General features: G+C 36.1%; 1 protein-coding gene across 1 annotated transcript in view; it reads left to right on the forward strand.

The window, feature by feature from the left end:
- Nucleotides 1-22,011, forward strand: part of ADAMTS6 (ADAM metallopeptidase with thrombospondin type 1 motif 6) — a 163,103-nt gene that overhangs the window by 2,146 nt on the left and 138,946 nt on the right. The window contains exons 2-7 of the mRNA XM_026056451.1: nucleotides 3,342-3,723; nucleotides 4,516-4,880; nucleotides 12,368-12,536; nucleotides 18,456-18,673; nucleotides 19,228-19,311; nucleotides 19,812-19,957. Coding sequence (XP_025912236.1) covers nucleotides 3,627-3,723; nucleotides 4,516-4,880; nucleotides 12,368-12,536; nucleotides 18,456-18,673; nucleotides 19,228-19,311; nucleotides 19,812-19,957 — 1,079 coding nt within the window. The 5' untranslated portion in view covers nucleotides 3,342-3,626. The remainder of the gene's footprint in view (nucleotides 1-3,341; nucleotides 3,724-4,515; nucleotides 4,881-12,367; nucleotides 12,537-18,455; nucleotides 18,674-19,227; nucleotides 19,312-19,811; nucleotides 19,958-22,011) is intronic.

The following is a 22,011-nucleotide window of genomic DNA, read 5'->3' on the forward strand; positions in this document are numbered from 1 at the left end:
GGTGGGGGCTGCGCCGCCGCAGCGGGCGCCGTCTGCGATCGCCGCGGGAGCGCGGGGCCGTTTCCCGTCCGCGGCGCAGCTAGATGCCTTGACCGTTCCCCTCGGTTGGGCGGGCTGGTTACCAGCACGCCCGGTCCCGCCACGAAATGCGACCTGCAGCTTATTTATCCGGTCCAGTAGTGTTCGCTGTCGTTTGTGCATCGCCGCCGCAGGACCCGATCGCGGCGGAGCCCCCGTTAGGCTTTGGGGGGGCCGCCGGCGCAGAGGGCCGTTGGCTGCGCCCGGCGCTGCGGCACCCGTTGGGCCGGGGCGGTTGTGGCGCTGTGGCGGGGCGGGGGAGGAGAGGAGCGGAGCACAGCGCGGCACGGCACCGCTGCTGGCGCTGCCACTGGGTCGGGGGCGATTTGCCCCTTAGCAGCTTGCTATGATAAGTCTTCAGCTCCCCTGTACTAAAACTTAAGGGGCGCTAGAGTTGCCCAAGACTCCTAACCTGTATCCCTTTGCTATATGGAGGGTAGCAAGGTGACCAGTCTGAACAGTTTGGTTAGACGCTGCCACCAAATAATCCACATCTTGTCCCGAAGTTTTGTTGCATGTGTTTATGGCCTTTTTTCCCTTGTTGCTGTTCAGTCAGTAGGAAGCCTACGGTACCAGTGAAAGACTGCCGCTCTATCATCTGTGCTGCCACAGAAACCCTGGTGCAGGGCACCGTTTTTGACATCCATGTTCTGCATTTTGAAACACGTTGCGTAGTTTTTCTTTGCTGCTCCAGTAGAGCTTTCAGAATGAAGCAGAGACTATGGCTTTAGGTAAATGCCGAGGAAGCAGAACCATACCCTCCGTTTCCTTCGATAAACGCGTATTTCTGGCACTAGGTAGAGGAAATTTCTTTTGTTGTAAGTTTAGGGCTGATAAAAGGTGTCATCTTGACCATAATCAAAACTGAAATGCTGAAAGTTTATAAATAAAGATGGAAAGAAAGTATAGACAGGGTATAGATAGTGGAGGGTTTATGTTCCTACCCAACTTCATACTGGAAGTACTGTATCTGGAGTTACGCAAGTGCTTTATCCTTCACATCCATTATTGTTCCTTAATTCAGAGCATTAGTAACAGCTACAAGCAGTCTGTTTATATTGGTGTTCAGGCTGGCTACAATACTTCTGGAAGTGAGTTTAAAAATTCTGCTGAAACTTCTGGCAAACTTAACATTAAAGGGGATTTTGTTGTGTGAATGCTCTTAAGCGTAGAATGAGGGAAACCATTTCACACCGACTCCTAAAAAGATGGGGATGACTTTTGGGCACTCTTGACCAAGGCTTAACATGGGCCAGGGATGCCCAGATAATGGGCACCACAGTTACTTTCAGTATTCAGAGCAACCTGCTGCTTCAGGTGCTACAGTTTTGGGAGATCTTAATGTTAGGGCAATTTATTTTCAGTGTAACATGAGCTTCCCATTATATTTTTTTTGGCTAAATAAAAGCTGTGAGGCAGTTACCTCTATATATGGCATTAATGAGCCATTACTGGAATATTGTGTCCAATTCTGGTGTCTGTGCATGAAAAAGGATGCTGACAAATTGGAAAGGATTCAGAAAAAAAGCTGCAGAAATAATTAGACATCTGGAAACTGTGTTGTACAGAGTGAGGTAGACTGAATAGATTGAATTGCTTATCAGAGAGTCAAGAGGTGGTTGTATCACATTATAACTATCCATTATAACTAAACTCATTAGCAGATGGGGGTAAAGCAAGATGCAGTGACTGGAATTTGAAGCTGGACATACTCAAATTGGAAATAAGGAACATTCTTTAATAGACTAATTTAGAAGAGTATGAGATTGGTTATGTCTCTTCAGAAATTAAAATAAACATTGGAAATTTGTTTAAAAGCTATAGTTAAATATTAGCCAGATAATAAATGCATTACTTAAAGGCCAGGTTAGAGATTTTTATTAGTACCCTTTGGGGCCTTCCTGTAAGTGAATGGCCTCCTAAATCCTAATGCTTCCTCGGAAAAAATTACTAAGCTCAAGCCATATTTACAAAATATCATTTATTTCCTCTACATACCTAGTTAAATCCTGTGTACTATCTTGAAAGATATCTAAAAAGCAAATATTGGAATGATCAGATTAACCTCATGTGCACAGTAATAATAAGATGCATTTCAAATTGGCTAAGAAGTTTCCTAATATTCACTATGATGTTAGTAAATAGGATTTGCTTCATGTTGATTTTATTGAGATGAATCTGATATAAAAGTTGAACAGTTCTGTGTATTACAATTCTTTAACCTTAACAAACAACCCATTGACTGTAGGGGCATTACATGTCTGAATGCATGTTGTAAACTTACCTTGCTAAAATTGTGGGAGTGTCTTGCCTGGTGCCTGTGTAAGTGACTATGTATGCTGTTGGTCATTTCTTTTTAAACAGTTTGCCCTTCTCAGGTGTTCTGTTCTGACATCCTCTATCTCTGTAGAAGCTGCACTAAGCACAGGTGTGTTGGGAGTGTATTAAGAGGACTGTTTAGTACCAGCAGATGTAACACCTGGTACAGTAGCCCGTGATAACAAACTGCTGGGCAGCTGCATAAACCTTCCATTTAACCCTTGGTCAGATCTAGGGCTGTATTTTCATATTACTGCAATAGTATTTTAAATGTAGAAAAATAACAGGTAACACATTATTCACTCAATACCATTGCCTCTGAAAGAAAAAAAATATATATTCTGAGATATCAAATGGTACTTTATATATACAAAACACTTTTACAACGTATTTAAAAACTTAAAATGTATGATGAATACCTTCAAATACTAAAATTCATTCTTTGGTATTAGAATGTGCAGCATTCCCATTTAAGTGAGTGAGAATTTTGCCTGCATAAGCAAAACCCAGGCCCAAGTAATAACAAAATACATGCTGCGGAAAGATCAGATAACTACTCTGGATTTTTTCCCAGGTTCTTCCTTTGTCTACCAGTGTATTGGGTTTAGTTATTCACTGCTGAAATCAGTGAATACATTACATTGATTATAGCTGGAACAAGTTTTGAACGCAATATTTGAGCAACCTGAAACTTTAATTTTATAAGTTCTTACACCTATTTAACTTGAAGCGTATATATGCATCTCAAGCTGTTTGGAACTCCTTGTTCAAGGTTAATGGTACTTAATTGTAAGATCGTGACCTTGAACCATAAAAGTCGTAATGGTTAAATATTATCGTAAAATGTTGTATTGTGTAGTTCATTATAGTTGCTTAATGTTTTGCAGTATTGATCTGTTTTAACAGAAGGAATTTGGCTTGACTCAGTTTCTTTCCTTTTTCAGGGAAAGAGATGGAGAAAATTCAGTAACTGCTGAGTCTAACGTCTTACAGATAACTTAAGGAATTTTACAAATGCTTATTTTTGCGTTGAGAAAATGACTGCAGATATACAAGAAAGTATAGGTTGTTGGAAAAGAATACCTGTCAAAAAGTGGAACGTCCAATAGTTAATTTGGAAGTAATATAAATATACCTGTTATGGTGCGATTCTGGAGTGGAGTTAACTCTATAGCACACAGGTAGCCCTCCAAGGAGAGAAAAAAAAAAACTTCCAGTTTTTCTAAATTATGGAAATTTTTTGGAAGACATGGACATGGATTTTGAGCCTAGTCATTGTTTCATCGGAATTTCACAGTAACAACAGGCTTTCGTATGGTTCTCAAGGTAGGAGTCTGACGTCTGTAGCTGCAAGAAGCATGGATATTTGTGTTAAATGTGGGTAATGTTTTATAAACTATGTTTATATAATTGATGATATCATGCAGGCTCTTAGTTCTGTCATGATTCATTATCATGAAAGCTTAATTACAGAGAATCTGATTGAATTGTTGTCTTAATTCGTCTACTTTTAGCTATAAGAAAGTCTTGCAAATTAAATCTTGTAAAATGTTGTACTGGCTGATAGTTTAGAGGCTTGCCAGAACCTCATTAACACTTAAAAAAAAAAAAAAAAAAAAAAAAAAAGGAAGTAAAGATCTAATCTTACTTTGATCTATTAACATTTGTAGGTTTTTAATGGAATGAAGAGCCATTTACATGTTTTTACAAAGTAATACTTCTTGTCATTACTACTGTTTTTATTTTTGCAGGTGGATCTAATAGCTTTTGGCTTTGAATGGTGTCACTGGGAAGAATACATCCTTCTTAGGTAGAATTTAGCCCCAAATGTTTGCATATTTTGGGTATACAGGAAAAGATATGTAGTCTAAAACTTTGGTATTTCCAGTGACATCAAATTAATAGAAAATTGAACACATTTTATTGACTTGGAAAGAATGTATATTTTATTTACTAAAGCTCTGCATCTTAAATTTACCTGAAAATGACTTTAACTCGTGAGGGTGATGAGATTTAGCCAAATATGGTTAATGTTTATACTACTACTTGTTGTTTCCTGTTATATTTTCTTCTCTTTTATGCCCACTCTCTGGACTCTCTTACCTTGTGATTACAAAGAGGAATTCCTGTCTTACCTTGAACACTACCAACTAACAATTCCAATAAGGGTTGATCAAAATGGAGCCTTCCTCAGCTTTACTGTGAAAAATGCTAAACCCTCAAGGAGGAGGAGGAGCACAGACCCTTATGATCAAGAACTGGCAGCATCTAAATTATTTTTTAAACTTTCTGCCTATGGCAAGCACTTTCATTTAAACCTGACTCTCAACACAGATTTGGTATCCAGACATTTTACAGTAGAATACTGGGGGAAAGATGGACCTCAATGGAAGCACGGTTTTTTAGACCACTGTCATTACACGGGATATTTGCAAGACCAACATAGTACAACTAAAGTGGCCCTAAGCAACTGCAATGGTCTGGTAAGTGCATGTTACGTGTTCTGGTATAATAGTGTGCTTGTCCCTTTTAAAATACAGAAGAAGAATTTCAGTCTTTTGAATTCCTGCAAGAAGCAAGAAGACAGGAAGGTACAAAGAAAACCCCAAACCAGATCTGGGTCCTGGGGAAAAAATAGTCATCAGTTTCTTAAGCTTAACTGTAAGTACTAAGACCCAATTCTGTAGTCCTTCAGCAGGCAACTTTTTCAGTGTTTACAGTGTCTGCTTTAGGGCTGCAAGATTAGGTCTGTGGTGAGATTATTATAGATTATTACAATTTTACACACTCAAGGGTGAGGGGGAACACTGGATCCTGTAGGAAGTTCAGTCTCTCCAATGAGACATTGATTGAACTGAACACCCTCTTGCCATCTCTGAGAATTTCAGTATAGAAAATTCAAGTAAATAAGAGGAGAGGAATTGCTTGGTGTGGAAGTCATCGTTGCTATAAATTCAGTGAGTAAAGAGGAAAGCGGATCCTTTGCATGTGCCAACATCAGAAAGTAACTGTTTATATTTTTTTAGAATTTTTTTGTTTACAAATCAAGCAGTTGCATTTAAACTAAGAGTAGGATTAGAAAATTTCATTTCTGCCTCTTTTTTTTTTATGAACTCTTCTCTTATTTTCAATCTCTTGATCACATGGCAGTAATACTTGAATGGGAAAAAGCTCCTTTTATTACAACAGAAATCTTAAAAAACAAACCCCAAAACTAATGTGTTACAAAATACTAAAATAGAGGGGCATCATTAGGAAATAGTAAATCAAGAGTCTAGTAATTACTGTAGTAAAAATATGTGTATATATTGTGGTTATTCATTCTGTTTTTGTTATAGTAGAATGCCAGTCAGTCATCTTGTTAGGTGTAGACAGCTCTAATTTCTAAAGGAAAGAAAAGATTAAACAGAATTGCTAAAGTATGTCCTTTTTATCCTTGAAAGTGCTATAGAATAATGCATCTTAGGACATGATTGCAAACAAAAGCCTGCAGTTTCAGAGCTAGAGAGATTGCAATACATCCAGCTGTTTGAGATGTCCCTGATAAAGTCTTAGGTTAACATTTTGAGTAGTCTTGATAAAGAATTTAATGAGGATTTCCGGGCTAGATGAACACTCCTAAAGAAACCTAGTTAAGATGGAGCTCTCTGAATGTGGTATCACAGTTTGGTTAATGCAGGCTTGCAGCTGATTTGTCTTAATTTAATACAATTTTAACTTCAGTTTTGCAGTTCTCATGTAAGAACTTTTTTTCACTGCTCTTGTTGTGCCTCCCACCATGAGGTGGCTTTTAGCACTCCTGTTGTGTGTTTTCCTTCTGTCCACATTCTCCTTCTTGTATTGCAGCAAAGCCTTCTGTCGTTTTGTGGTTCCAGGTGTCAGTGCGTTAACATAGTGTTTATAAGTTAACTTTAGTTTGTAATGCTTCACAATTAAGTCATTATCTTCAGAGTTTTTAGCTATTGACAGCTCTTACATATTTCTTTCAGGTATTCCTGCTTTGGATAAAGCAGGCTAGGGTGCCTGGGCACACCATGACTGGGACTGTGGAGTTCTTCTCCATGGTCATGCTTCTTACCTGGGACTGCATGTGTCAGGTGCCCACTGCCTCTCCTAGAAAGACCAAGTCAGAAGCGTGTGAGGCTCCCATCATGCTCCAGAAGCAGCAGTGGGGTGGCACAAGACTCTTTCTTGCTTCTTCAATGAGGCAGGGACCCTTTAAAGAGCTGCAGTGGTGGGCTGGACTCCTCTGCTGCACAGAAACTCCTCTGCCGCGCAGTGTTGGCAGGGCCTCCAGAGAACTGAGTATGGGAGTTACCTCTCCGTTCAGATAAATCTGTCACAGAGTTATTTTTAAAATGATGATTCCTACTGACAAGCGTTTTGTTATACAGCTGCTTGTTAGAACATGCTTAATAAAGCAATTGGCAGTGAATATTGAAAACACTACCATTTGTTTTAGAATTGATGGTAATTCAGCATATTGTAGATTAGTGCTCAGGGCATTTGTTATATTTTCCAGTCTCTTGTTGGTCTGTAAGAGACTGCTGGTCATATTCTGCATAGTCCTTGATCCACATCTGTCCAAAGCCTGTGGTTTAAGGTGTCAGTAATTCTAAAACAAGTAATAGCACTGAGCGGTGGTAGTTCCTCCATTTTGGCTCACTTTCTTTTTAATTATAAACTTAAGCCTTCCATTTATGCTAGTCCTTCTGTTAGGTTTCAGTATTGTCAGATGAGTCAAATTTCTTCCCCTTACGAATGTTTTGAGTTCCTCTGTTTATTCAGGGTGGGTGAGTGAGACTATGGTTTAATTAAATGTAAATTGTGTGAGTTTGAAGAACATTTGTAGTATCTGAGGTGAGTTTTAATGCAAATAGGGCTTTCAGTTTCATTATGATAAAACTGAGCAGCAATCAGTTCATTTCCCTCTCACTATTTCCAGTTTCAGCCTCTCCCTCTATATTCCTTTTACCTAGCGCCCCAGGACTACAGGCTACTAACTTACTGAGGCTCATTCTTGCAGTTTCCATCTGCTGGGCCCCGATTATGCTGTAAATTATCTGAAGTTGTAAGAAGTGCTCTATAATCCAGTGAGCAGTCATGTGAGGGAACTGAAGATTTTGTCCAGCAAGCTTTTTGGCTTCCAAACTCATATTTACTTCAATGGATGTTCCACTTGTGGCTAGATTGCAGGTTTGGTCTTCTCATGAAAAAGCCTGCAAAGAGCAGTATTTTGGGGCCTTTAGATGTTGGGTGCAAGGCAACAAGGCTGAGGCAGTAGTAGTTGAAATGCTGAGGTGTTGTCTAAGCTGGGTCTCTCATACTGAAGGAAGGAAGAGAAGAAACTGGCAGGCAGGCAAGAGAGTGAATTTCACCTTATGGAGAGAGGTTTGTCTAATTAGAAGTGGAGCAAGTCTTAAAGATGAAAAGTTTTGAAGCTGTTGGTAGTGGAATAAAGCAGAAATCAAGCTTTTCCTGTTCTTATCTACCCCCACCCACTTCCAGGTGTCAAAGGTCTTATTGAATGCTCAAGCAAGTTTTCCACTGTAGCAGATTTTCTCATTTTGAGCTGAAAAGCCCAGTAGCAGGAAATATTTTTAAAATTTCTAGAAAGTAATTTATTATTAGGAAAGTGATTTGGCGGTTAAATCTCATTTTGAGAATACTGTGGCTCCACGGAAATGTTTAATGTAGAAGGCCAAGTATTTCCATGGCATGTAAGGTTCCATGTACTGTGCTGCATAGCACAGGTGTCTCTGTCCAAACAGAAATGCTTAAGAAAGCCCAAGAAGTAAGTTGTAGCTAAGAGAATGACCTTTACATGTCATTCTTTGGTTAAAGGAAGAATTATTTTGCCAGAAGACTTCATGTTCTTTTCATATATTCATAAATTCATAGTTTTATAAATTGTTCATAGCCTTCTTAAATTAGCTGATTTGAAAGCTGATTCTACCTTAAAGAAAGCATCTACTTTTGTAGATTGTAAATTGCATATAATGTGATATTTTGAGAAATACTTTTAAATCATAGGCAAAATAACTTATGATTTATAAAATTTGGAAAGATCGGAAATGACATTAAAGGCTGATCTAGTATTCTATTTTTTTCTGGAGTTCTCTTTGATACTAATATGTATTTGCAGTATGGACTTAGTATTCAGAAAATCATGTATAAGCCGTTCCTAGTTTTGAAGTGTTTAGGTAGATTTCATGATGTACGGTTCCAATTCAGATCACTTTTTTTTCCCTTGAGAATACACTAAGCTAATGCAGCCTGTTTCCTTAGTTATAGAACTGCACAGAAGCCGAGAACCGGCTGTGGTGGTATTGAACAACACTGACAGATATCCAGAAGTTTCTGTGACTATTATTTTATGTTAAAAATAGATAAAGCATAATGTCTAGAAAGATGCAAAGCAGGGAGAAACTTTGGAAAGCAACAGTACTGTGTGGAAAAGGCACTTACTTGTCCTCTGTAATTCAGTTTCATTCTGTAACTGATGGACATCTGAAGTATGGAAGAGTCTAGCTAGACAGCCTGACACAAAAAAGACTGCTTTTCACAAATTTAGGGGAACTCCATGTGGATTCACAGATTTGTCTGAGCATGTCAAGCTGCTGGATCCAGACCTTATATATGTTAGCAGGAGCTGGCAGCCTGTAGTGGCATTGGATAACACAGGACCTCAAACAATCTGCAGCATGTTGCTTGTAGTAACCTATTTGGGACGTTCAGCTTATTTCTTAACTTCATGATATTTTTACCAAAACCTTTTGCTGGTCATTCTTGCATCTTAATGAAATCCCTCATGCTTTGGAGCAGATGTCTAATTCACAAACTGTTAAAGTTCAACTATAAAAGCAAAACTGAAAAAAAACCCTTTTAATTCCTCTCAGTACATTAAAATACATCATTTCAATCTCCCTTTTTCAACTGAAACTTAATTTTGGCCAAATAGTAGGTGATAGGCTCCAAAAGGGATTTAGAGTGTTAATTTGCATATAGTAGTGTAATTCTCACTATTAACCAGGTGCTACTGAATGCATATACAATGACAGCATCTCTAACCACATAAATCTTCTAAACTCAGAATAAGTTTTTTTTTCATTGAGGTATTGCCTATATACAGAATTTAGAGTGCTTTTTAAAAAATCATTCACTTTGGTTCAACAAGATCACTTGCATGAGTTTAATATTGGAAGAACGGTTTTGTTTGCAAGCTAAATTAATATGTTCAATTTAAAATGGTATACATATGCAGGGCTTATAGGCAGGGCAAGTGACTTCCCACTGTTTACCAAGTCACTCAGCTAGCTACAGAAACTGATCACATTCATATTCTGACTACCTGGTGGCAAGTGTAAGCTAAAACTTCTCTGCTGTTCCTCGACTAAGTGTTACTAAAATCTCTTTTTGTTAAACTACTGCACTGTTTGGGTAGATGAGATCGGATATTGACTAGGCATAGAAAAAATTTGGTGATAATTTCCTGGCTGCCTTCACTGGTGGTACCTGAATGAGCTGTGATAGTAGTTTGCAGATAGTCTTAGTAGTTTTTGTTTCTCTTATACACAATTTATTTAGAGAAYTAATGTTGCAATTAAGTGTTGTTTATGGCATCTGAATTGACTTGCTCCCACTGAGGTCACACCACCTCTTAGAACTATTAATTTCAGTGTTTGACAGAACTCACTCACTTATGCATAGACTTGGTAACCTGGCTGGACTTGAGTGCAGATGTGAGGAGTGTGTACCCTGGAGTAATCAGATCTAGGTTAAGGCCTCTCTGTTGCAGAGACAGGGCCACAGTATGGATGGTACTTCTGTCTGCTCAGACTTGGCAAAAACCAGATGGTGTTGGCCAGAACCACTCTGCAGGACTCTATTTTCCTCTGGGAACATTATACCAGAGCTTATAATGGACCAGGATTCACTTGAACCCGGATGTCTGACATCTAGACTGGATGTAATCCAGACTGTCAAGGTTCTTTCCGCACATCTGGCAAATCTAGTTACAGTTTGGTTTATACTTTCAAGACTGTTTAAGCAGCAGTGTACCATAAGTGATTTATTTTTAGTGACATCTTAGCTTCTAAGTAACAAGAAGGCATTATGAGAGAAATTTTTGTACCTGCATCGTCCAAGTGAATGTAGATCCTGATGTTATTTTCTTTAGTAAATAGAGTTCATAATGGAAAAATGACTGAAGAGGAACAATTGTTATGGTCACTATGTAAGAAATGTGTAACTGAAAAATGAAGTGTGTTCATACATATATTTTCAAAATAAATAGTAGGGGTGTATTTAGAAAACACCTTTATTCCTGAAGTGTTGTACAGGATTTTTTATTTTATAGGTTGTATGTTGTTATTGAAATCCTGTTGTTTTGGGAGTGAAGAACAGCGGACAGTCAGTATATAGAACAGCAGTAGGAGGGGAGTCTTGATCAGGAGTGCAATGTCAAGCCCTAATCTTCTAAACAGCTTTGGGTTATTTAAAGCAGATATGGACCAAGTGCTCTACGATTACTTATATCTTACAGGTCTCATTGGAGAAATACAATCCATTTAAAAAAAAGACCCATGCATAAGACTTGCTTTACAATAAAAGGCTGCAGAAATAGAAATATACAGCTGTATTGGCTGCTGCTTTAAGAGGGTAATCTTTGCAACCTTTAGGAAGTACCTTGAGACAGGCTTTCTGCACACATCACTGATTGCAGAGCTTAAATAACATGTATACTAGTTCTTGAAGATGTGTGTGTTGAGAATGAGATGCTGAATAGTCTTAAATCCTCTTGAATTGGATTAAATAATGATGAATTCACAATTAGGAGCACTTTCTTCTTTTGTTACCTTGAACAGTCTTTATAGTGGCTTTAATGGGATCTAGATCAGTTTGTGATTCATCAAATCAGGATATGAATGCAGAATTTCCTGCTTCGCAGTCTCCTAACTGATCAGTATCTCTTTCTCATAGTGTAGAAGGATTGTATGTTCAGAAATTTCTTGATAGAGATACCAGAATTTTTAAGTTGGCAAAGGTAGATTTTGGAGTCTGTCAGGGCTATTCCCCAGTATTTCTATATCTGAAAGGATCCCAAAGCTGGATTTTTCTTCTAAAGTTCGGTTTTAATTGCTGAAGATTCAGGAAATTGCATGGTTGGTCTGAAATCTCCCCTTTCTTTGTAAACCACTTCCTGTTTGGAAGAAGCTGAGTTCGCAAATGTGAAATTATGAGATCTACCGTTCTGCACTGCAGAATGAGGGGAAAAGATGCCCATTTGTTATGGGGAATGAGGTCTGATACATAGTCGGCGACAACTCTGATCTGCCGAAGGTCTATGGTGAGACCTTTTAAGGAATAAATGCTTTGTAGATAGCGTAGCTTAAGTTAACACTAATAATTTGATTTTAATAACTCTAGCTCAGTTTTGGAATTCAGCATCTGGATGTACACTGAATGTTTTCCCTGAATAATATTTTCTAAAATAAATCTTTTATGTAGTTTTCCAGTACACTGTATACGGCATTAAGGATCTACTAGTATGCCGTCATAGAGGCATATGGGGCTCACTCTTTGAATGAGGCCATTTTGGCTTGGCATCACTTTTAATGGATATGAATCATGTAGTTTTGGAACGTCTCTGTGAGCAGATTGTTGCATACCAAGAATATCTCTTGCTCTCTTACCACATCCACCAAAGATGGTGGGAAGGAACTCCAGAAGTAGGGCCTTGTTTGTTTGTTTGTTTAATCTCTTACTGTGTTGCATATAGGGAATTACTCCTACTCCCACTAAAGTCAGAGCATGAGGAGAGCTGGCTCATACACTGTTTTCTCTGTTGGTGTGTTGTGGAATTCTTCACAGAAATAAATGATAGTCAAATGTTACTGTAAATTAAACTTGTTAGAGTTTTACATTTTGTCTTTTGAAGTTTTTATTTTCTTTTTTTTTCCCCCTTAAGCATGGAGTTATTGCTACAGAAGATGAAGAGTATTTTATAGAGCCTTTAAGGAATATAACAGAAAATTCCAGTAACTTTAATTATGAAAATGGTCATCCTCATGTTATTTACAAAAAGTCTGCCATGCGCCAACAGCATCTCTATGATCATGGTCACTGTGGAGTCTCAGGTAAAAAAAAAAAAAAAAAAAGCATGAATGTCAGTTATGTATATAAAAATTATAATTTAATTATAAAAATTATAACTTAAGTTGTATGTTTAAAATCTTTTTTAGTTGATGTGTAAGATACAGTGGAGATAGTTGCAATAGGAATCTTCCTTCTGGAGGATCTGATATGCCCCTTTGAAAAGTAGTTTTGTATTTTTTTTTCAGATTCAGATCAAGAATATAGTGCCTTTTGAAGGATAAGGTACTGGGAGTAAGTCTTGCTTTATTTCTGTGTTGCGTACAGTGTAGTGATGAGCATGAGCTTCCTCAAAATGTGCTAGAGATGTGCTTTGTTCCAAAACTGGAAGGCACTACTTGAGTGACTAAGTATTGCAGCTCAGTGTTTAATAAATGTTCCATCTCGTTTATGCAAATTTGACATGCTATATATCTGTTAGTTTTGTCATTAACAGTACATTTGGAACTGATCAGGAGTCTCCAAATCTTCCTCGCTTAAGGTGGTTTAGGTGTTTTGATACTTTTTTTTTTGGTTCAGTGAGTTAAGGTTATTCCATGACAGCTGAGTAGGTGGTTTACAGGTGCCCTACAGGAAGGACTACATAGTTTTGATTGAGATGATTTCCCTTTAAAGCACAATTTAACCTCCACAAAAACACTTTTCAAATATCCTTCTTCTGACATGATTTCCACTTGATTAAACTTAAGCCAAAAGCTGATTTCTTGAGTTCTTCTTCTTGAAGTGAATCTGGCAAGCTGTTTTATAGCACTAAAATGTTTTTCACGTACTTGAAAAATGATCCAATCTTAATGTTTATGTTATTGTTCTCGAGAATAACTTGTTCTTAAAAGTTTAGTCCAGGACGTTAGTTTTCCATGAGATTCAGTCCATAGGACAGGTTGGCAAATATTAAAATAACATCATTGTTCGTTGATGTTGCCTCTTTCAGCTTCTCCTTTTGGAAGTTGTAGCTTTTACTGGCACTGGCTGACTGAACTTAAAACACAGATTGTCTACAAAAACCCATGCTTGGGAAAGAGTTTTTCCTGAGTGGTTCAATTAACTGTGTTTAGACTCGTAGGAAATGTCAAACTTTCTGTACCAAACTTCTCGGGAACATTATTTCATCTACATTCTTCTAAAGATTGCAGAACAAGTCTTCTAACTATTACTGCGTGCTACAAGACTTGGAATGGGTGACTAACTAATTTTAAAATAAGATACTATTTTACGTGGGTGCTCCAGTTTGTGCATATTACAATAGACCTCTGTGGAGCATTCTTTTCTTTCGTTGTGTAGGGAATGCAGGCACTTAAACCTCTTGAAATAAGTGGAAAAAGTCATGAAATGTCTGACACTGCAATTTTTACCATTATAATGTCCCTAGAAAAGAAAAACATACTGGCCTCTATCAGATGTTACATTCTAGATTAATGCTTAGGAGGTCACCCTTCTCCAAGTGCGGGTGAAGCAGTGGCAGCTGGTTGGTGAGATTGCATCTAACCATTCTGGTGATATGTGTCTCATGGGTCATAGGTTGATCAGAGCTTTGCATCTTGCGTGCGTTCCTCGTGAAACATCCAATATTTTTAATGTGTATTCCTTTGCATTTTCGATGCTGCCTCTGTCCTTGGAAGCTCCTCTGCATTCTCTGGGCTTTTATGTCTGTCACATTCTGAAGTCTTTAATCATTGAAATGCAAAAACTTTGTGTCTTGCAAGTGGAAGATTATGCTCATACTCATTTATCTCAGTTTCTCTTTCTCCTCAAAACCTTTACCTGATGTTTTCTCTACTTCTTCCACTCACTGACAATTTCTGAAAACCTTTTTACTTCCCAAAACTGCAAGGTCTTATGTTTCCAGATGAAATACTATTTTAATGTTCTCTTCCAAGCTACCAAAACCTTTTAAACTCATTTTCTGAGCACTGTATAAACCCTTTATCCCAAAGAAACACAGCATCCAAAATATCCCCAGAATATCTAAAAAATAAAATCAAATACTAATTTCCGGTTTCTCAGCTTTCAGACCCTAGGACTGAGGCCAGATTTACAATAATAACTTCTTTTGCTAGTAGAATGAAGTTTGTTCAGCATTTGATCATTTTTGGAAGTTTTGAACACTCCCATTTCGTGTTTGTTTTCTTTTGTTTGTTTTTCCCCAAGTATAAATGCAGTTGTAACAAAACTGTTACTGTATTTTTGTCAGTATATCATTTATTTTGTATGGGACACTGATTTTTAGCTATCCATTTGGAACAGTTTTGCCAGTATAATGCTCTGGGAGGAGTCTGCTTGTGTCGGTGTGCCACTACTCACATCTTGACAAGTTTCCCCTACTGTAATCTAAATCTAAATTTATCATGTATCTGCTCTGCATAAAGATGTGGTCAGGATTTTTGAAACAAGAGACAAGAATATTATTTCTGACTGTCATGAGAAAAATTGCAATAACTGTTGAAGTGGGGCAGGGAGTTTGAGAGGAGGATCAGAATTTGTTGGGATGAACAAGTGATGGATTACTTCACAGTACATAGTAAAATTATGATGGTCCATACAAGAGAAGAATTAGAGAGGGATAAAAATATTTCTCTATTTGGCAGATAGTTTAATTTCAGGTAAGAATATAGGATGGAATTGTGGCTAATTTCCAAAAACTTAATGAGATTTTAAGCAGTTAGACATAAGAATGTTTTAAAATAAAAAAATGTTAAATTAGTATTTCATGTATATATTGTCACCAAGTTAACTGTCGTATTAAATATAGCTGAAATCATTAAGACCTTGCTAGGAAGTTGTTCAGCTTCAAATTCCAGTTACTTCAGTGGGATATGAGGCCTTTGGGGCATCTTGCAGAAGCACTCAGTGCTTTATGGGATCAAAAGTAATGTAACGATTTCAGAGACAGAATGCTAAAATCTTCTGTTGTTATGTTTTCCACAAAGATTTTGTTATGAACTGCTTTTGGTGGTATTCTTGTTTGACTGTATAGTTTATTGAAATATTTATTTCAACTGATGCCTAATAACATGTACTACGTTATGGTTGTGAAATAAGTTCCATTATCCATTATTTTTGCATTTGCACAATCTTAAGAAATATGCTTTTTTTACTGTGTTCTTGTTTTTTTTGACTAAAATTGAAATTCAGCCTATTTGGCAATTTTACAGTTGCATGAATTGAGGGAAAAAAGATTTTTTGTTACAAATATACGGACTGCTTTGGATACTATTCAGAACAAATTGGCATTTGAACCCTGAAAGGTGGCAGATGCRTTATTTAGAGATGGCTCCACTACATGCTGCCTCATGTAGTGATTTTGCTCATGCCAGATTTTACAGTGTATTCTAAAATGAAATAAAAAGCATGTATATACATTAACATATGTTGTTAAAATACTAAAAAGCATCACATAATTCTCGTAGTTGTATTTTTGTGCAAGTAATTTTCTATACTGTTGCGAGATCTTGTTTATTTGTATTTATGTGTTGTCTTCTCCCCTTCTTTCCCCCTGCCAGCATCATTAGAGGACTGACTTAGGAAAATGTGGGTACAGTAGTTGTAAACTCCATGTCTGCACACATTTGGATTTCTTTTCAGTTGTAATGTAAAACTCTTGCTTTTTTAATATTTACTTTGGAGATAATGACAGTGTTTTGGTTTTTTTGTTGTTTTTTTTTTTTTAGCTTACTCGTACCGATGTTCAATCTTAATGCTAGTTGAAAGGGATTTTTTTTCATCTAGGAATATAGAGGAAAATGACATAATTTGCCCCCAAAACTTTGTAACATACTTAAAAAAACATTTTATTGAAATGTTTCAACTTTTTAAAGAAAATTCAATCAACTTTATTTAGCATGTTTAAAATAAAAGTATCAACAGCTCATGGAGTGTGAGGCTGAGTACTCAGGAGTGTTTTCAACTTTCCCATTACTTATAAGACTAGCTAAAGCCTAACCTTCTCCATCTGAAAAGTAAAGGAAAAATGTTTGTTTTTGTGAAGTCTTCTGAGATCTTTCTTTGAAAGATGCTATCAGGATGAGTCCAAAAGAATATGTTTTTTTTCTGAAAGATTTCTGCGTGAGTTCATTGATTTTTCAGATGTTTAAAGCAGATTTGCATCTTTATAAATGAAAAATTATAAATGAATGTGGAAATAATATTGCATTTATAAAGTAATTTTAGCATTGTAAGAGCATCAGAAGTCCTCAAACATCAACATTTGCTATTTGAATATGGACCAAGTGTTCTTCTTAATTTTACTACAGAAGTTGTAAGAGAAAATTCCAGACATTCCTAAATCACTGCTTTGGTGAGRTTAAGATCTTTGAACAATTAAAGTGACTTTGGATTTTCTAGAACAGAGATAAAAAACATGGAAGAAGCTATTTATTACAGAATCCTCAAGACTTTAATACCCAATGCTATTTTTTAGAATGTGTTTAATCTTATTAAGGCTTGCAGAATGATGAGGGTTTTTACTGTCATTTTGTCAACTACCTGGTTTATTTTCATTTTTAAACTTTTCTAAAATATGCAACTTTTAAAGCCAACATTGTGGACTTAGAAATTATGAAACAGCACTACAGTGGGGATGATAGAGCTTTGTCCAGGTCAAAACTTGGTAGACATACATCCTTTGTACTGTAGTGACTGCCCTTTGAAAATAGGGTGTTCAGCTGAATTGTGTAAAGCTTTGGTTTTGCACAGAAGGTACCAGTCCTATCTCAACCGGTTCTTAATTGAACCGGCTTTAGTAGAGATAAGGATGTACCTCTGGTATTAGTCACACGAGTAGTCCTTATTAAGTCAATTTAAGAGTATATTTAACTTCTGATGTTCTTATGTTCATCCACAGCTAGCAAGAATAGGTATTTTGTAATCCTGCTTAGGGAAAGAGGGCCTAATTATGTACTTTAATAAACTGAAGCTTGAGATCAGTGTGGGTCTGTCTGGAAAATGGATACTTTTTTACACATAAAGTCAGTTTTGCAGAGAAGGAGGGGGGATTCAATTCTGTACTAAGGCCAGGAATTCAAATTAAAAAAAGTTTGTAGAGTTTTATTTTGCTGATAATTGTAACTGTTTGGGTTTTTAATATTCAGTCTGTTGTATACAAATGCTAATTTTCTATGGCAAAATATACTTATTTGAACTTTACAAGTACAAGAATCAATGTATTTGAATTGAAATTAATGTTAAAATAACTATAAAATTATCCTGTGTCAGACCATTTAAAGCTTTCCATTATAGTTAATTCATGAGGTAAATAGTATATAATTGCTTTTTAAAAAGAAATAATTTATTTGGCCAAATACTATTATGCAGTAATCATAATTGGCTGATAATTGTATAATTTCACAGCAGGGAAATAGCTTTTTTGGTGCACTATCAGAATGTTTAATTCCTTGGTATGTTTTGGTTCCTTTTGCCTTAATTTTGTATTTTTGGTTTCCAGTATGTTTTTTCCAAATATTATAGCAGTCTTGTTCTTATCCTTAAAATCCTGAAATGTACTCATGCTTAACTGTAATTAATCTTTAATATTAATATAGCTGTGCAGGATCAGATCTTTTAAGAGAAGAGGCTGATTTATCACCCTAAACCATATTGAGGAAAGTTGAGAACGAGATCCTACATTATAACAAAGATTTTTTTTTTCTCCCATTATATGTTATTTTAAAATCAAGTGTGTGTGTATATACATAATACATACATATATACACACACACACACGTGTGTGTGTGTGTGTGTATATATATATATATATATATATATCAAATAGATTTAATTTTTCCTTGCCTCAAGAAAGGCTTGTTGTTTTCATAAGCCTTAAGATTATAATCTCAACATAAAACAGCTGTATTTGCACGAGTTTTAGTAGGGACCCATCTGAAGTGTTTAATTATTTTGGTTCCTAGAAGACCTCACAAGAAGCAGTAAGCCTTGGTGGATGAGTGATGCATCTGCTTTTCCAGCTTCACTTCCAGTCAATGACACACTAAGTAGTCACAGTCGACAGAAGAGATCAGTAAGCCTTGAACGGTTTGTGGAGACGCTGGTAGTAGCAGACAAAATGATGGTGGGATACCATGGTCGCAAAGACATTGAGCATTACATTTTGAGTGTAATGAATATTGTAAGTTTGATCCCTCTCTGTGTTTGTTCCCTCTCTTGCATGTAATTTGCATGTTCTGAAATCATAAGTAACTATAAAATGTTGAGTTTATTTACTGGCATGAATAATGCCTTAAAATATGTATCAGCTTGCAGGAATTAATAGTTGAAATATGGCAAATATTAGTATTGCGGAAAAAATGCAGTACTGTTTCTGTCAAGAAGTGTGCTGTGATCACTTTTAAATTGTGTTTGTCTTTAATTTTAAATTCATATGATTACATTGAGAGATTATACCGTTTTATTTTGTTGTTTAAATCAAGACCCTAAGTGCTCCTTATAATGGATGGATTATGAAACAAGATATAAACACTTTTCATTGAAAAAGATGATGGAAGAATTTTGTTTTACTGAGTGGTCGTTTGTTGGTCCAAAAATAGTTCTTACTCAGATGGTAATGGTAATTAACATTATGAAATTACATTTAGCAGGAAGATAGATTAATTTTTAGTCACTTACGAAACGAGTAGTGCTTCTTGTCTGACTTTGTGCCTTTTCTTATTTTCTGGAGGTCAGGTTGCCAAACTTTATCGTGATTCCAGTCTAGGAAACGTTGTGAATATTATAGTGACTCGTTTAATTGTCCTCACCGAAGATCAGGTAAGAGTTGTGCTTAAATTTTATATCCCTAGAAATACAAGGCACTCTATTGCATAATATTATAGATTTCATTTAATTATTGCTGGAAATGGCTGCATTTGTGTATAAAACCTGTCTTGTAATCTTTCACTACTTTAATCAAGATAAAACAGTTCGAAGGAATATTTCCTCACATGCCATCTCAAAGATACCTGTTCTTTACTTCAGGTGAATGTTAATACACCTTCAGGGATGTCAGTTTTATTTTTAGCTCTGTATCTTGATATTCTGATTTTTTTGTATTGACATAATCATTATTAAAGTTGAAATAGAAAGAATGTCTGTTCAGTAATACACAACTGAACTTTGGGTCAGATTTTACACAGATAAAATTTGGCAAGAAGAGGTTATTCCTAGAAACCACTGCTTCTAATTATAGTCCCATTTTAGTCTTCAGAAGGCTTAACAACTGACCTTAGTAATTTGTTTGGAACATTTCTGGTATGCATGTTGTATTGCAGCCAAACTTGGAGATAAACCACCATGCAGACAAGTCCCTCGATAGCTTCTGTAAGTGGCAGAAATCCATTCTCTCCCACCAAAGTGATGGAAACACCATTCCAGAAAATGGGATTGCCTACCATGATAATGCGGTTCTTATTACTAGGTATGGTCATTATAAGTATTGTGTTTATTTTATTTTCTTTCTGTAGCTTTCTTGTTTTTACTTTTATATAGAGGCTAGTTTTAAAGTAATATAATCGGTAGGTAATCTTCTGAGGAGATTAAGATGAGAACGGTCATTTTCAATAGCTACTTTGAAAGCCTGAGTGTGCGCCCATTTGCCTGTACTCCACTGTTACTGTGACAGATTCAACAAGGGTTGCTCTGTAATCTTGCAGTCCTGGTAAACATCAGGGTATTGCTGTTTATAGTTGTGGGTAAGCAACTGTACTTTATTAGGAGATTTGTTTCCAGTTGTTTRAGGACAGTGTTCTTTTCTTCCTTTACATGTTAAAGTAGCTGCAGGTGCAGCAGCGCTAATTTGGGTTGGGATCTTTTTATTGTAATTTGTTTTCAAGGAAAATTTCTGTGCTGCTCTGTATGTGACCTGTTTGTGGAATCATTATGTTCACTGCAGAAATTTTAAAAATAGTGATTAAAATAATCAGTCTTACTTGGAGTTTTGCATAACAGGTGTAGTAGTAGTGGTTGCATTTTTTGGGGTGGTGACTTTTTTTGAAAGGAACAATTTTTTTGCAATGGAAAGAAAAGCTAATTAACCTCTATGTATTTTTATGTTCCTATTTTGACTATAATTGTTACTATGTAGTGCTAATGACAACATGTAATAACTAGAATGATTAAATGTCAAAGTTCAGAGAGCTGTTTTACTCCAGTAAGTTAAAAAAAAAAAAAAAAGGGGAGGAATAAAATTCAGAATAAAATGCAGTTACAGTCTAAGGTCTTGATTTTTGCAAAGACCTCTGTTTATGTTCATTTTTATGCATACAAGTAGTCCCATTAACTTCACTAGGGCTGCTCATATATTTGAAATTAAATACATATTTACAGCTGTGGCTACACATCAGACTTCTACTGGCATAATTTAGTCCCGGAGTGAAAAATTGTAATCTGTTGGTGGTATGACTGCATCTGAAGCTTCCCAGTATACATGAGCTGCATTGGTAACACTGAATTTCTACTAGTGTAGCTGAATAACTTGAGATTGTTAGTGTTATTCTGGCACTGCAAAGCACAGTTGTTTCTTTTCTTTCACTGTTCTGTTCAAATGTGTTTTATTACTATATATTCTGTACTGGCTTTCTTGTTCCGGTAGGATGTTCCTACCACAGATATGAACAGATCTGTATTCCAGGTCATGGCTTAAATCAATATTAGTATGGCATTTAACTTCAATAGGAGCAAGTTTCTGGAGAATGTGAATAATTCCCATTGAAAGTGATAGTTTTTCAGCAATAAGTAGTGAATATTAAAGACCTTATTGTGGAGGGGCTTATTATTTAATTATCTAGTATGCTACAAAGTTTCTGAAGGACTTGTGTATGCTAACTTAAAAAGGATGCAAGAGATATAAATATAACCATTTACACTTCTAAATATATATCTATTTTAGAAAAGCAAAGTGTCTCAATGCAATAACAGACTAGTAATACCTGTCTTTAAAAGCACTGATGAACTTTTAAGTTCAGTTATATTTGCTTTCTTGATGGAATGCTTCTTTCATTTATTTAGTATAATAATTATAATTTATAGAAATAATCCCAAAGGCTACATGAAACAATTTGAATGGAATAATCAGACTCTTACTGAAAAAAAATTTTTTTTTCTTGCTTTTGGGCTGAAATCAGTAAAGATGTACATTTGTATTAATTTAACATGTGAAGACATTCATTTTAAATAATTCAAAATGAAATAGTGGGGGGGAAAAAAAGATTCCATTTTTTTTTTGGACATTTACATGATGAACTAGAATTAATGCATTGTACATACAAGAAAAGGGTAGAGTTATGGTGCTTTAAACTCCTGACATGTTGGAGAGTTCTTCAGTAACCTCTTCTGTTTAAAGGAATTTGAACCTATATTACCAAATTCAAGGTTATKTTTTAGCCACTGTAATACAGAGTGTTTTAAAAGTAGTTTCCTGAATCTGTTGATGCTGCTCTGCTTTGTGTGTAGCACTTACATTTTCAGTGAATG

This window comes from Apteryx rowi, unplaced genomic scaffold (genome assembly GCF_003343035.1).
Source record: "Apteryx rowi isolate R43461 unplaced genomic scaffold, aptRow1 scaffold_131, whole genome shotgun sequence".
Classification (NCBI taxonomy): Eukaryota; Metazoa; Chordata; class Aves; order Apterygiformes; family Apterygidae; genus Apteryx; species Apteryx rowi.